Below are 14,999 nucleotides of genomic sequence, written 5' to 3'. Positions count from 1 at the left end.
TGTTTTCTTCTTAAATTCTTCACATGGAAAATCTCATTTGGAGTCAAAGCATGTTGGGTGGGACTCCCCTGTCATTGCTCTGGAGTAGCCGTATGGATAAAGTTGGAAACATTAGTTTTGCTTCTTAACTATCCATAGATGGTTTAATCCAAACTGGAAACTGAGGTTAATTTTAACGATGGCTTACTTGAACAAGCCAGCGTCGGAAACCATTGTTTGAAATCGGCTTGTTTGTACAAAACCTTAGCTAAACTAACTACAGTGTGTGCCTGTAGTTACTTGAAAATGGTGTTGGGTGCTTCCAAGTTCCTTCCAGCGGGGCAGCAACAAGCCTGAGTTTCCTTCATGTAGAAATCAGCAGACGGAGCCTTCTTGGTAGTTCATCCACCCTTGGGTTTTGAAAGGAGTGACTTGCACAAGAGGGAATTCTCTGTGGCAGCCCCTGAGCTGAGGAATTCCCTCTCCACAGAGATGCATTTGGCACCCTCATTGCACAACTTTTGCCCTATGCTGAGGAAATGCCCTTCTCTATTTGATACCTGCCCTGGAACCTTTCTGGTGAAGAGAAGGTTGCTGTTATTAACAACACAATAATACTAACATGAGAGATATGTCTATTCATGACAGTTCACCAGTGGTGCTTTATATGTTTCTCCTTAGGTTAGAGATAATGGTAGATATTTATTTTAAAACTGTATACCATATTTTGCCCTTCACAGAGCCACTGCTCTGTGCTTCTTCTGGGGTAGTTTGTCCATCTTTGGTTGAATAGCCAACTAAAGGAAACGAAGAGTCCTGTCCTTTTATGGGGGGTGGGGACTGAAGATTGAAGCAAAGGATGGTACTAACCTTACCCTTGAGACATTGTACAGTCATTTATGTGCAAGGATTGGAGAAGGTCAGAAGCAAGAGTTTGTGAAAAGCTTATTGACGAAGCTCGTTTTAAGAAGAGTTTTTCATTAGAATTTCCATGCCAAAAGTAAGTTTCAGGTACTTTGAGTGTAGATTCATTATTTAGAACAGGGAGGCCAAATCTGTAGTTGATCTAAATCTCCTCCTCCAAACTTGTTGTTAGTCCCTCAGCACAATAGCAACCCACACAAAAGCTATTTATCCTATTTATCATGACTATTTCATGATATGCATATTAGTAAAATGGCAGGGAAGGTTTAAGCACTTTTTCCCAGTGTCTGCCCCCTGGGAAGATCTTTTTTAAAAGTCAGGCAATCCAATCACAGAAGTCACATGTTATGTTGTTTTGACATTTAATGAATGGATTACTAGTACTAAAGCTTCATATGAAGTCATTCTGTTGCCTTTTAAAGCTTGCCCTCTCGCATTACACAATCTGCAAAGGTCAGTCACAGCATACATTCCTATTATTTTCTAAACAAAAAAACAGGCAACAGATTGCAAATTGCTGGATGTATAAAACTCCATAAATTGAATAGGAATTGTGGAAACAGCCCACAGGAACTATTTATTTTGCATAGCTCTCAGTCCATGGCCCTGAATCTTCAAAGATCGAGTACTGCAGTTTGCTATCTTATACCTCACCAAAACAGGCATGGCTATTCTAAAAAATGGACCCAGGTGGCGCTGTGGTTAAACCACTGAGCCTAGGGCTTGCCGATCAGAAGGTTGGCGGTTCGAATCCCTGTGTCAGGGTGAGCTCCCGTTGCTTGGTCCCAGCTCCTGCCAACCTAGCAGTTTGAAAGCACGTCAAAAAGCAAGTAGATAAATAGGAACCGCTACAGCGGGAAGGTAAACGGTGTTTCCATGTGCTGCTCTGGTTTGCCAGAAGCGGCTTGTCATGCTGGCCACATGACCTGGAAGCTATACGCTGGCTCCCTCGGCCAATAATGCGAGATGAGCGCGCAACCCCAGAGTCGGTCACGACTGGACCTAATGGTCAGGGGTCCCTTTACCTTTACCTATTCTAAAAAATATTGTTTGATTCCAGTTCCTACAATTTCTATGTGTCTGCTTCTGGAAGACACTGCTGCTTTTAAGTTTTGTAAGCAGTCATGTTTTTAGGAAAGAAACTGAGCTCGTATATAAAGAAATGTGGAAGCAAATCTGGAGCAACTTCCCTATAAGGAAGAGTTACAATATTTGGTCCTCTTCTTTTAGTTTAGAAAGAGGGTATGAGGAAAATGTCTGGGGAGTGTTTGCCATAGCATGCTGAAGTCCCAAGCCATCTCTAGGTAGGACTAGGACAGACCCCAGTCTGAAATTCTGGAAAACCACTGCCAGTTAACTAGACAATGCTAAGCTAGATGGACCAATTGTCTGATTTTGTATAGGGCAGTTTCCTATGCTTCTATAATAGAGGAACATAAAATTATGCCCGGAGTGAAGAAGTTGAACAGAGAGATTGTTTCTCTTCCTCTCTCATAATATTAGAGCCTGGAATCATCCAATGAATATGGGTAGAGAAAGACTTGGGACAGACTCAAGGAAGCACTCCCATAGCGCTGGAGATGGCGGTGGAGGAAATGTGATTCAGTTCACATTTAACAGCAGTTTACCTCATTTATGCTTCCTGAAACCATAGAAAAACTGAAATGTAATTGCCCTTCAAAATGTGCCCTTCTCCAAATTTTGCAGTACATTTCTCCAAACCATGTATACAAATATGCATATACTAGGCAAGGTGTGCCTAAAACCCAGATATTCTTAAAAATAGTCTTTAAAAAAATAACATACAAAATGCATTATATTAGGAGAAATTCACCCAACAACTCTGATGAATTTTCATGAAGATTTTTTTCCCCCAACAACAACAACAAAAATTCACAAAAAGATGTGAAAAACTGAACTTGAATGGGGGGAAATTAGAATCCAAAACTGACAGATTAGCCTATCACTACGCAGCAGCACTTTGTTAAGCTATAGAATGTGTTACAAGGGGTAGTGATGGCTTTACAAGGGATCTGGAAGATAAGACTTATCAGTGGCTACAAGCCACAATATCTATGCTCTACCAACACGGTCACTGGGAATCTCAAATGAGAAGAGTGCTATTGCACTCCAATCCTGTTTGGGACCTTCTGATAGGCATCTGGCTTCCCACTTTAAGAACAGGGTGCTGGATGAGATGGGCCTTTGGTCTGATCCAGCTGGGCTGTTTTTATATTCTTACGGATATGTATAAAATGAGAAGACACAATGAAAATTACTATTTTAAGAAATGCTGATAACATTTTATTAAATTACCTTCATTTGAGAATTTTCTTTATCTTCAGCATGGTTGCTGAAAAATGCCATTCTATGGCTATCAAAATAAAACGTCAGTGCATGCTATGAGTCATAAACCCCAAAATATCAGGAGAAATGCTGCAGAATATTTTGTTTACTGCCACCATGTTTAGAAAGTTTTAAACTGGCGCAGATTCTTTACTGCCTCTGGTTATTTCAGTTATTGCTAAAAGAAATTGTAAATCTGAATATGAATCAAGAATAAAATGTGAGCTATTCAGAATTTAAAATAATTCAAAAATAAGATATAAGTGATGCACAATATAATACAAACAATGTACTCTAGAAATAATTCTTACCTTATTTGAATCAAATATATTAAACACTGTCTCAACATAGGTATTTGCCTGATCAGTTGGGTTATCAAGTCCAAGGAGTTTCTTGCATTCATACATGCTGAGTTGTCCAGACGGGCATTCTTTCATGAATTTTGCATACCAGTGATGGTTTTCCATAGCAACAATCTCCTCGATTGATTCATTGCCACCCATCTTGTTGTAAGATGCTTGTCCTTCTCCTCACTCAAGTGCTTCTACACAGGCATCTACCCTCGCTATCAATGGCTCTCATCCAACTGGGATACACAAAGAAACTACAAACCCTATAGCTATTGTAAACCTCTTACAGATCATTATAAAGGTAGGCTGAGTAAAAATAGAAGCCAAGTGGGATTACCTGCAGCAATCCATTTTAATATGGGTGGATTTCATCGATAGGTGCACTCCCATCGAGTTACAAAAATAGCAGTAGTCCTTCTCTATGAAATTGGTACATTGTCAAAAGGGGGCATCATTCAGGCTCAAAGGAAACTGATATACCATCTACCATTAGATGTCCTATGCAATGTTTTGCATGGGCAGGGAACAAAAAACTGGTTGCCCCAGTGATGGTCTGAAAGTGCCCACTGTAAACAGTGTTCAAAAACTCCCATTGTTCTAGGAGTGTTTTGCAACAGAGAATTTCATTAAGGCGAGCAGATTCTGAGCTCAGGGTGCAGTACTGAGGCAAAGATTTCAGATTAAAACTGCCACTGCTGGAAGAAAAGGAGGGTGTTTTTTTCCCCTGCCTCCCCACTTTCAGCCACTCCCTGAAGACTGGAGAAGAGTCCCTCATAAGAATATTAGGGGGGCAGGCAAGGGGAACTATGACTTTGTTTTTTGCAGTCTTCAGATGAGGACTAGACCATGTGAAAAATGGACATAAGATTTTAGCTGCAGTTCATTCATTTTCAGCTTTGTATTCTTCTTATAATAAATCGTGCCTAGACACACCATTGTGGCGTCCATAACCTAAGTTTAAGGTGTAGCTCCTAGCTTTCATATCTGTTTCTAACACTGACCGTAAAATGTGCTAGCAACCAGCGGTGCTCTTTGCCTCCCAATAACTGTAGCTCGTGTGTTAACAGTATCCCTTCTTCTCCTTAAATATGCCTAAGTTCGTATCCCATGTGCTGATTCCACCAATATATATTCTGTCCTGAGAAGGGCAGTCCTGGGACCTTGCTTTTGGCCAGCTGAGTAGCTGACAGCCTGTAACCCAGCTGGCAGTGTTCACCTGGCCAGGGGCTGGATTTCAATTTGGTGTGATTCAGTGCTTGGAACAATCTGGGCTCTAGGAGAATGTGGGAGCCTATCAAGATTTGAGACATGCTGGGATGTGTTCTATGTTATACAAAGGACCAAACTCTACCAGCACATCCCTACAAACATGTGTCAAAAGAACAGAGGAAGAGTCTCAGTGCGCTTCGCCAACTATCTAATCTAGCATCCCATTTCCAGGACTGATGCTAAAATTTGGTGCCCTCCTGCCTCTCGTGCTCTACTCTATAGCATTGTTTGTTGGATCTTAAAAGTGAACACCTTGTATTGAATTCTGCCCTTTATTTCCTTAACTTGCATTGCAAATGGTTTCTTTGCTACTAAGAGGGTAGTTTATTGTGCCACTTCCACCTCAGTTCAAACTTGGCTCTTATTCAGTTCCCTCTATTTAGGCAGCTTCCTATTCCTTAAAAGATATTAAGCATATAACTTCTTGGAAGAGGATTCATTAATTTGTCAAAGAGGTAATAAGAAAGACGCAGCAGGGCTCCCAATCTTTAAGCTTTATGGAATTAATTTTATCTGATTCATTTGATTTTATCTGGATCACAGTTTTCACAACAAAATTCATTGGCCTCGTGCCAGATTTACACTTATCAGTTATTGAGCTAATGATTATTTTGCCATCAGATTGCCTGATCTATGAGCCACCGCACCACAAAATATCCCTAAGCATGGGGGTGGGGGTGGGTGGGGTGGCTGCTCGCGGTTTTCACAACAAAATTAATTGCTCTCATGCAGACATATTCTTGGTTCATGAGCTAGTATCTGTATTCCCTCAGATTGCCTGATCTATGAGCCACTGTACCAACAAATATATGTATGGGGGTAGATGCGTGTTTGATGTGCCATCATCAGTGTTATGAATGGTGATGCTGTATGGGCCTCATGATTCAGCAACCTTAGAATCTAGATTATGCTGAAGTAGCCGCATACTTCATTTATGCTGAAACGGCTGCCACTGTTGATTGTACTGAGGTGCAGTGCTGTACATTTTGGGATGGTCCATCAATGTTGAGGGGGCGGGGGAATCCTGCATCACATTTCTTCTCCATCTTTCTCCTGTGGCCATAATTCAAACACACACTATTTTACCCTAATGTAACTTCCATTGAATACAGTGGGTCTTACCTAAGAATATACATAAGAATGTAGCATGAGGGTGCTTATGGGCTTGCACAAATTTAGCGAGTTTTTTATTCTCTCTCTGGAACATTCCCCCTTTGTTCAACACTGCAAACTACATTTCAAATAGGCCCGTGAATCAGGAAACTTGCCATTTAAATTCCCCACAAAGCCCTGGCATGGCACTAGATCAGGAGCATTGTGGGATATTAAAATGGTGGGCTCCGGCCCTAGCTATTTGGTGCCAATTGGAGCAATGCCTCCCTCCATCCCCAGAAAAGGCATTAGTGGCAGATCCTGCTGGGGTCTTGATGGCTGCCTAATATTACTAATAATACAGAGCCTTGGGCGCCAATAAACGCCCCTTTACTCTTCAGCAGAAAAGATTTGCTTGGCCTTAAAAGGTGTACAAAGAGTTCTCCTGAGCAACAGGAACAGCTTCACCCTGTCCCTTGATAATCACACCAGTCTATCAGAGGGAAGGGAGAGCCCCTTCTCTTCATTTTCCTAATATCTAATTCAGGCATCCCCAAACTGCGGCCCTCCAGATGTTTTGGCCTACAACTCCCATGATCCCTAGCTAACAGGACCAGTGGTCAGGGAAGATGGGAATTGTAGTCCAAAACATCTGGATGACCGAAGTTTGGGGATGCCCGATCTAAATGTTGCAGCAGTTGCCCTTTGGAGGTCAACAGATGAGACCAGAAGGCAAGCAGTTTCGGGGCTAGTTGCATTCCCCAATGAGAGAATGACAGCTGCATTCTCTTCTGAGATGTAAGAAATTTGGTTTTACTCCTGTTCGATTATACAATTCTGAATAGGCCACAGCTCCGTTTCCAAGCAGAAGCTTCCAAATTCATTCCCTGGTATGTGAGATTCAAGGGAGCGCTGGGATGTCTCTTTGCCTGTGGGCCTGAAAATACATCACTGAAGAACAAAACTGCTCTGAAATTCACGAGAATGTAAGAGCCGGCTGGATCAGGCCAGGGCCCCATCTAATCCAGCATCCTGTTTCTCACAGTGGCCAACCAGATGTCTATGGGACACCCACCAGTAGGACCTAAGCTCAACAATACTCTCCTCTCCAGAAGCATACTGCCTCCTACAGTGGAGGGTAGCATATAGTCATCCTAGTTAGTAGCCATTGATAGCTAAAAAGAGTCCATTGAGCTTCCATATGGAAACTGACAGATAATCTGTCACCCATTGAAGCCTTTCCCTGGTTGGGGAAAACTTTCCTCTGGTGGACCTCTGCCCTTCATCAGAAGGCATGGCAGATTGACCTGTCAATGGTAGCAGCATGCCAAGCAGCACCAGGTGGCTGGATCGAGTCAGCTTTTGAGTTTCCCACAATGCCTCAGGGCATGGGCATTGTTGGAGGTTAAAAGTGTGGCTAGATGCAGCCACTGGACGATGCTCATAATGCAAGGTCATATTATTTTTTTAGGAGTCCAGAGCAGGTAACAGCAGTAGGCCCTGCACCTGCCCAAGGCTGCCAGGTCCCAACACCACCCCCTTGCATATACTACAATCTTTGACCAGAGAAAAATCTGTTAATATGGATCTAGGTTTTAGGTCTGCCAGGTCTAGTTCAGGCATCCCCAAACCTCGGCCCTCCAGATGTTTTGGACTACAATTCCCATCATCCCTGACCACTGGTCCTGTTAGCTAGGAATCATGGGAGTTGTAGGCCAAAACATCTGGAGGGCTGCAGTTTGGGGATGCCTGGTCTAGCTGCTTGCTAGAGATGGGCACCATCCCTATAACTATTCATTGAGTTGAAAAGAATACTAGAGAACATGATTTGTACTATTGCTTCCTCGTGTTTCTCATCACTTCCTCAACTGTGCACCACTTTCTTCCACCCAAAGTGCATGTAAGAACGCTCAGGTGATGTGACAGCTGTTAGTGCCTCCTTACCACTGCTGTGACTCTAGTCATTTTGCAATGGTTTTTGTTATGTTCAAGTACCGACCAACTTAAAAGTTCTAGGAGCACTGTTATACATGTCATCAAATTAAAACCGTGGTGTGCCCCGAAGAATAGGGGTAGCTAACGCTGTTTGAGGGCCTGAGTCATGTACAAACCCAACCACACACCTACATTTTTGTGGCTTCCCAAGCCTCCCTCAATTTTAGTGATTGCCACAAAAATAGTAAGTCCCTTGAAGGATATGCAGTTGCTCCTTTTCCAGTCATCAGATAGTTCATTCAGTAAGTGGAGAGGGGACGATGAACATGGATCAGCAGAGGAGCTGGGTTGTGCCTGTGTGTGTCCTCGCATGTGAGAATGTGCATGAGTGTGGGGTGGACATGCCCACTCTTGGCCACTAGCAAATGACTCCCAAAGGGTTGGCTCAAGCTCAGGGTGGTCCATGGGCCAAAAAAGGAGTGATTGCCTTGCCTTAAGCATATGAGATGTAAACATGCCTTTTAAACACTATGCGTACAAGTCACGGGGAACTAGAGCCCTTTGCAGCTTGCCTGCAGCGTGGACACACTGGACACAATCCAGGCTCACTTTGTATTCTTTCCATCTCCCTTCTCATCAGGTTTTGCAGAGGAGTTTCCAGGCCTCCTCCTCCTTTCCCATCAGCATCCCTCTGTGATTGGAGAGCTGTCCTTGTGGGAAGGCAGCTGAGGCAAAGGGGTGGGCCTGGTGGCAGGGAACATGCAAAGCAGCAGTAGCACATCCCAGAAGGCTTTGGAAGGACACAAAGCGGGGACTGGATCATGCCAATGGTGTATACGAGATATGCATGTGATGTATCTCTGTCACTATGGAATACACATGCTGGGAGCACACATAAAGACTGCAATGTCTGAAACATTGCTAGTCTGTTTTTACTGGAAAAGCATGTGTGGTTTTCATGAAACCTTTAATGTTTATTGATCAACCCACTAAAAGTTACACTATTTTTATCCCATCCTCCTTCCAAGGAGCATGAAGTGGTTTCCTCTTTTTATCCTAACAACACCGAGAACTAAGTGCGATGGAAAGAGAATGATGAGTACTCTGGTGAGCTTCCCAACAGAGTGGGTATTTGAACCTGTGTCTCTCAAGTCTTAGCCCAACACTCTAACCACTACACCGACTTTCAAATACAGGCTAGACAGCTAAATCCACATTAGGCGAACAATTAGTTGGGTATCGTCGACGCAAATCCCTACCCTTTTGCCTCAATTTATCGCCTTTAAAATGGAACAATAGAACCGTTGGTGAAAAACTAAGACAAAATTGGAAAACTACTGTGTATTCTAAGTGCACCAGCCACTGATAACAACTGATTTTCTTTTGCAATCTAATAAATGTGTCATTCAACACCATGGTGCAAAATTCCAGAAGAAAAACCCAACACCACTTTTATATTCCATATGATAAGCCACATCCATTCTCTGTCACATGGGTATGTTTCCTAGGAATGACTGAACAGAGTTTAAATGATTTGATTAGAAAGTACTTGATGTCTAGCATATTCCCCAGGGAGCCACAGAAATGCAATTGTCAAGTAAGAAGCTGGGTTTTCAAAAGAACATGGACTATAAATTGGTATTTCTTTCATTTCTAAGCATTGCATTCAATGAAACGGTATGATGCCGAGATACATTTTGAAGCGTATTCAAAGTTGTTTAAAGGTGATTTTTATAGCCAAAGTACTAACAGAGAGAACAATGCGAATGTAGAAGATAATTATGCCTTACCTTATTCATATCAAAAGTATGAAAGACTTGCTCAACATACTTATTGGCTTCTGGAGTGAGTCCTTGTAGACCCAACACTGATTTAAATTCATGTAGACAGAGCTGTCCAGATGGGCATTCCTTCATAAACTTTATGTACCAGTGGTGAATTTCCAAAGCATCAATGTCATCTGCAGACCCATTGGCACCCATAATGTCCAACATTCCAAGTATCCTTGTTTGTTTGTTTTTAGTATATTTTCATCCAAGTGATTTCACTACCCAGTGGCAATTGCTTTGCTTATAGCTACCATGCGAACGCCAACATGTCATATAAAGAACGAGCTACCGTAAACCTCTTTACAGCTTACTGCAGAAATAGGCTATGTATATATAACTTCCTAGACAGATTACCTTCAGTACCCAGTTTAAATACAGAAAGGTTTTCTCAGTGGGTGGCAGTCTCTCCTCAACCAGAATACAGCAGTACCATGTCTCTGTGTATTTGTACAGAGCATTGTACAATGATCCCAGCTGTCTTCGGTGTGTGTGCAGATGTTGCTGAGTTGTTGGATGCGGGCTAACAGATTGAGGTTGAATCCTGACAAGACAGAAGTACTGTTCGTGGGGGACAGGAGGCGGGCAGGTGTGGAGGATTCCCTGGTTCTGAATGGGGTAACTGTGCCACTGAAGGAGTCATTTTGGACTCACAGCTGTCCATGGAGGCGCAAGTCAATTCTGTGTCCAGGGCAGCTGTCTATCAGCTCCATCTGGTACGCAGGCTGAGTCCCTACCTGCCTGCAGACTGTCTCGCCAGAGTGGTGCATGCTCTAGTTATCTCTCGCTTGGACTACTGCAATGCGCTCTACGTGGGGCTAACTTTGAAGGTGACTCGGAAACTACAACTAATCCAGAATGCGGCAGCTAGACTGGTGACTGGGAGCAGCCGCCAAGACCACATAACACCGGTCTTGAATGATCTACATTGGCTCCCAGTACGTTTCCGAGCACAATTCAAAGTGTTGCTGCTGACCTTTAAAGCCCTAAATGGCCTCGGTCCAGTATACCTGAAGGAGCGTCTCCACCTCCATCGTTCTGCCCGGACACTGAGGTCCAGTGCCGAGGGTCTTCTGGCAGTTCCCTCGTTGCGAGAAGCCAAGTTGCAGGGAACTAGGCAGAGGGCCTTCTCGGTGGTGGCGCCCGCCCTGTGGAACGCCCTCCCAACAGATGTCAAAGAGGAAAACAACTACCAGACTTTTAGAAGACATCTGAAGGCAGCCCTGTTCAGGGAGGCTTTTAATGTTTAATAGATTACTGTGTTTTATTTTTCTGTTGGAAGCCGCCCAGAGTGGCTGGGGAAACCCAGCCAGATGGGTGGGATATATAATAATAATAATAATAATAATAATAATAATAATAATAATAATAATAATAATGTTTTAAATTTCCTGCATTGGTGGGGATAGGACCTTTGATGTACCTTCTGAAGCTGTGTTTCTACCAGGCTTTTGATATAAGGCACTTGAGGACAGTTGATAGTGGACCATTTATGATTTAATGTGTGAAAATACCCAAGGTTGACACTGACAGTTTTTCTTTGAAATAAATATTCAAAAACATTTAACCTACTGATGCCTCAATTAATGTAATTTTATTGGTATCTATTTTTATTTTTGAAATTTACCATTAGCTGCTGCATTTCCCACCCTAGGCTTATACTAGAGTCAATAAGTTTCCCCAGTTTTTTGTGGTAAAATTAGGTGCCTCAGCTTATATTCTTTCTCACCGCTCGTCCCTCTGCCACCGCCCGCCTCACTCAAGTATACACCGAGGGGGGGCTTTTCAGCACAAAAAATGTGCTGAAAAACTCAGCTTATACTCGAGTATATACGGTACTTAAAAGAATGGATAGATTAAAAAGTGATAAAATACAAAACTTGAAGCAACATTTTTCCTTCTCTAAGATAGGTGAGGCAGGCACACATGGAATTTGGGCGCCACATATGTTTTACTTTAAGACTCTATGGTATACATTAATGTCAGTTGCTTTCTTTCTGGTGACACCATCGACCAGTGATAGAAAACAGATGTAATTCTTCCTTATATTTCCCTAAGTAGGGTTAAGTTTTAAAATGGAGATACAGGCAAAATTGTCTCCTCAGAATTAGTCATCATGGCATCCCTCTTATAGTTTCCCACTGGGAAGTACAAGTTATGAGTTTAAAAAAGGGAAGGTGCCTTTCTTAGACTGTCACCTCAGAATCCTTTGGTAAACTTCATGCTGTAGCAGTAGCATGAGCCATGCGGTTTAAACAGACTGTAAGCCTATAAAAGAGATTAAAAACAGACGAATAGCCTCAAATACTATGGCAGAGAGTAGGTGAAATAGACGGCAGGAGCAATTCTGGTTTGATGTCATTGATAATGAGATTTGAGTTGCAAGATGACATTATGTTATCACTAGACATTGGCATTTCATAGAATCATAGAATCATAGAGTTGGAAGAGACCACAAGGGCCATCCAGTCCAACCCCCTGCCAAGCAGGAAACACCATCAAAGCATTCTTGGCATATGCCTGTCAAGCCTCTGCTTAAAGACCTCCAAAGGAGACTCCACCACACTCCTTGGCAGCAAATTCCACTGCCGAGCAGCTCTTACTGTCAGGAAGTTCTTCCTAATGTTTAGGTGGAATCTTCTTTCTTGTAGTTTGAATCCATTGCTCCATGTCCGCTTCTCTGGAGCAGCAGAAAACAACTTTCCTCCCTCCTCTATATGACATCCTTTTATATATTTGAACATGGCTATCATATCACCCCTTAACCTTCTCTTCTCCAGGCTAAACATACCCAGCTCCCTAAGCCGTTCCTCATAAGGCATCGTTTCCAGGCCTTTGACCATTTTGGTTGCCTTCTTCTGGACACGTTCCAGCTTGTCAGTATCCTTCTTGAACTGTGGTGCCCAGAACTGGACACAGTATTCCAGGTGAGGTCTGACCAGAGCGGAATACAGTGGTACTATTACTTCCCTTGATCTAGATGCTATACTCCTATTGATGCAGCCCAGAATTGCATTGGCTTTTTTAGCTGCTGCATCACACTGTTGACTCATGTCAAGTTTGTGGTCTACCGAGACTCCTAGATCCTTTTCACATGTACTGCTTTCAAGCCAGGTGTCTCCCATCCTGTATTTGTGCCTTTCATTTTTTTTTTTGTTGCCCAAGTGTAGTACTTTGGCCCAGTTGTCTAATCTGTTAAGGAGGTCATTTTGAAGTGTTATCCTGTTCTCTGGGGCAGGGGTTCCCAACAAAATTTTCTCGAGGACCCCTCATCGAGCCGCTATTGTGACAAGGACCCCCATTTCCAAGTAACCAATTTCCAAGTAATCAGAGTTATATTTTCTAATTTTTCCAGTAAGCTTAACACTGATCTTGGAAGGGTTAGGTTCAAGGGACGCCGACGATTTAGGTTCAATGGACACTGACAAGATCGGTTCGAGAGTCACTGACTTACTTGCTTGAACATCAAATGCATTATCTTCCTCTTCATCTGTAGGCCTTTGTTGTTTTAACGAACCACTTTTTAACCAACGGTCCATTTTTAACTACGCGAACTGCAGCTTCCGCGAAAAACAACGCTTTGTTTACAAACACTACTGTTTTGCAAAAAGGCAGCGCGCGCCAGGGAGGCGGGAGGGGAATGGAGAAGACAAGGTACCTGCGCAGTAGCGCACAAATGAAGCTGACACGCGCAAAGCATCTTGGGGAGGTGAGCATTATAGCAGAACTACTGCCTCTATCTAATTCTAGTTTTGCGCTAGACTCTGCTCATGCAGGAAGTGGCCAAAACAAAAAATCTGTTATTGTATGAAATATATTTAATATATTTTTTATTCTAATAGCATCTTGCGGACCCCTCTGGCATAGCTCGCGGACCCCTGGGGGGTATTAGCCACCCCTCCCAATTTGGTGTCATCTGCAAACTTGCTCAGGATGCCCAGATGTTGAATAAGATTGGGCCCAAGACAGAACCCTGTGGCACCCCACTAGTCACTATTCTGCAGGATGAGGAGGAGCCATTGATGAACACCCTTTGGGTTCGGTCAGTCAGGCAGTTACAAATCCACTGAATGGTAGCATTGTCTAGCCCACATTTTACCAGCTTCTTTACAAGAATATCATGGGGCACCTTGTCAAAGGCCTTGCTGAAATCAAGATAGGCTACATCCACAGCGTTCCCTTCATCTACCAGGCTTGTAATTCTGTCAAAAAATGAGATCAGATTAGTCTGACATGACTTATTTTTCAGAAACCCATGCTGACTTTTAGTGATCACAGTGTTTCTTTCTAGGTGCTCACAGACCGTTTGCTTTATGATCTGCTCTAGAATCTTTCCTGGTATTGATGTCAGGCTGACTGGGTGGTAATTGTTTGGGTCCTCTCTTTCCCCCTTTTTGAAAATAGGGACAATATTTGCCCTCCTCCAGTCTGCTGGGACTTCGCCTGTTCTCCAGGAATTTTCAAAGATTATTGCCAGTGGTTTTGAAATCACCTCTGCCAGTTTTTGATGACTTTCAATTTATACTCAATGTGTGTCTTTTCTCAGTGTGTGTTTATGTGTAGGTACGTACACGCACATACACAAACACCGCTAGAGCATGCCAATGGCACATCTAGTCGAGAGTCTTGTTCACATGGTGGCCAAAATACAGAAGCTCAGCACATCAGCCCTCTCCCTGTTTGTGATTCCCAGCCACTGGCATTCAGAGGCATACTACATCTAAGAGAGCATCAGTATGTTCGTCATTAACATTCTGAATGCATCAGAATGTGCCCAGCATGATAGGGAAGTATTTGCTGCAACTCCTGTTCTTGGTGCATCTGTACTGATTCATGCACACCTACCCTGCAACTTCAAAATTACATACGGTAATTTCAATGCTTGGCACAAGAGCATAGTGAATCAGGTGCAGCATCCAAGAGGACCTCATCCCAAGAATCATTTTTCTTGAAATAAAAAAAATATATTAGGTTAAGATTACTAACGTCCAATATAGGTCCGTATAGTTAAAGCTATGGTTTTCCCAGTAGTGATGTATGGAAGTGAGAGCTGGACCATAAAGAAGGCTGATCGCCGAAGAATTGATGCTTTTGAATTATGGTGCTGGAGGAGACTCTTGAGAGTCCCATGGACTGCAAGAAGATCAAACCTATCCATTCTTAAGAAAATCAGCCCTGAGTGCTCACTGGAAGGACGGATCCTGAAGCTGAGGCTCCAATACTTTGGCCACCTCATGAGAAGAGAAGACTCCCTGGAAAAGACCCTGATGTTGGGAAA

The 14,999-nt window shown here is 43.0% G+C and overlaps 1 protein-coding gene across 2 annotated transcripts in view; it reads right to left on the bottom strand.

Annotated features, from left to right (window-relative positions):
* Positions 1-9,889, bottom strand: part of GUCA1C (guanylate cyclase activator 1C) — a 44,488-nt gene extending 34,599 nt beyond the window's left edge. The window contains exon 1 of one of the 2 annotated variants that reach the window (XM_088668986.1): positions 9,686-9,889. In XM_088668986.1, the coding sequence (XP_088525112.1) occupies positions 9,686-9,889 (204 nt within the window). Of the gene's footprint in view, positions 1-3,560; positions 3,753-9,685 lie in introns of those variants that run through there. The other variant, XM_035115883.2, reaches the window with a different exon arrangement.
* Positions 9,890-14,999: the final 5,110 nt, after the last annotated feature.

The sequence above is a fragment of the Zootoca vivipara genome, chromosome 4 (genome assembly GCF_965207765.1).
Source record: "Zootoca vivipara chromosome 4, rZooViv2.hap1.1, whole genome shotgun sequence".
Classification (NCBI taxonomy): domain Eukaryota; kingdom Metazoa; phylum Chordata; class Lepidosauria; order Squamata; family Lacertidae; genus Zootoca; species Zootoca vivipara.
Note: the sequence above shows the minus strand (reverse complement) of the source record. Positions and strands in the feature narration are given on the sequence as shown.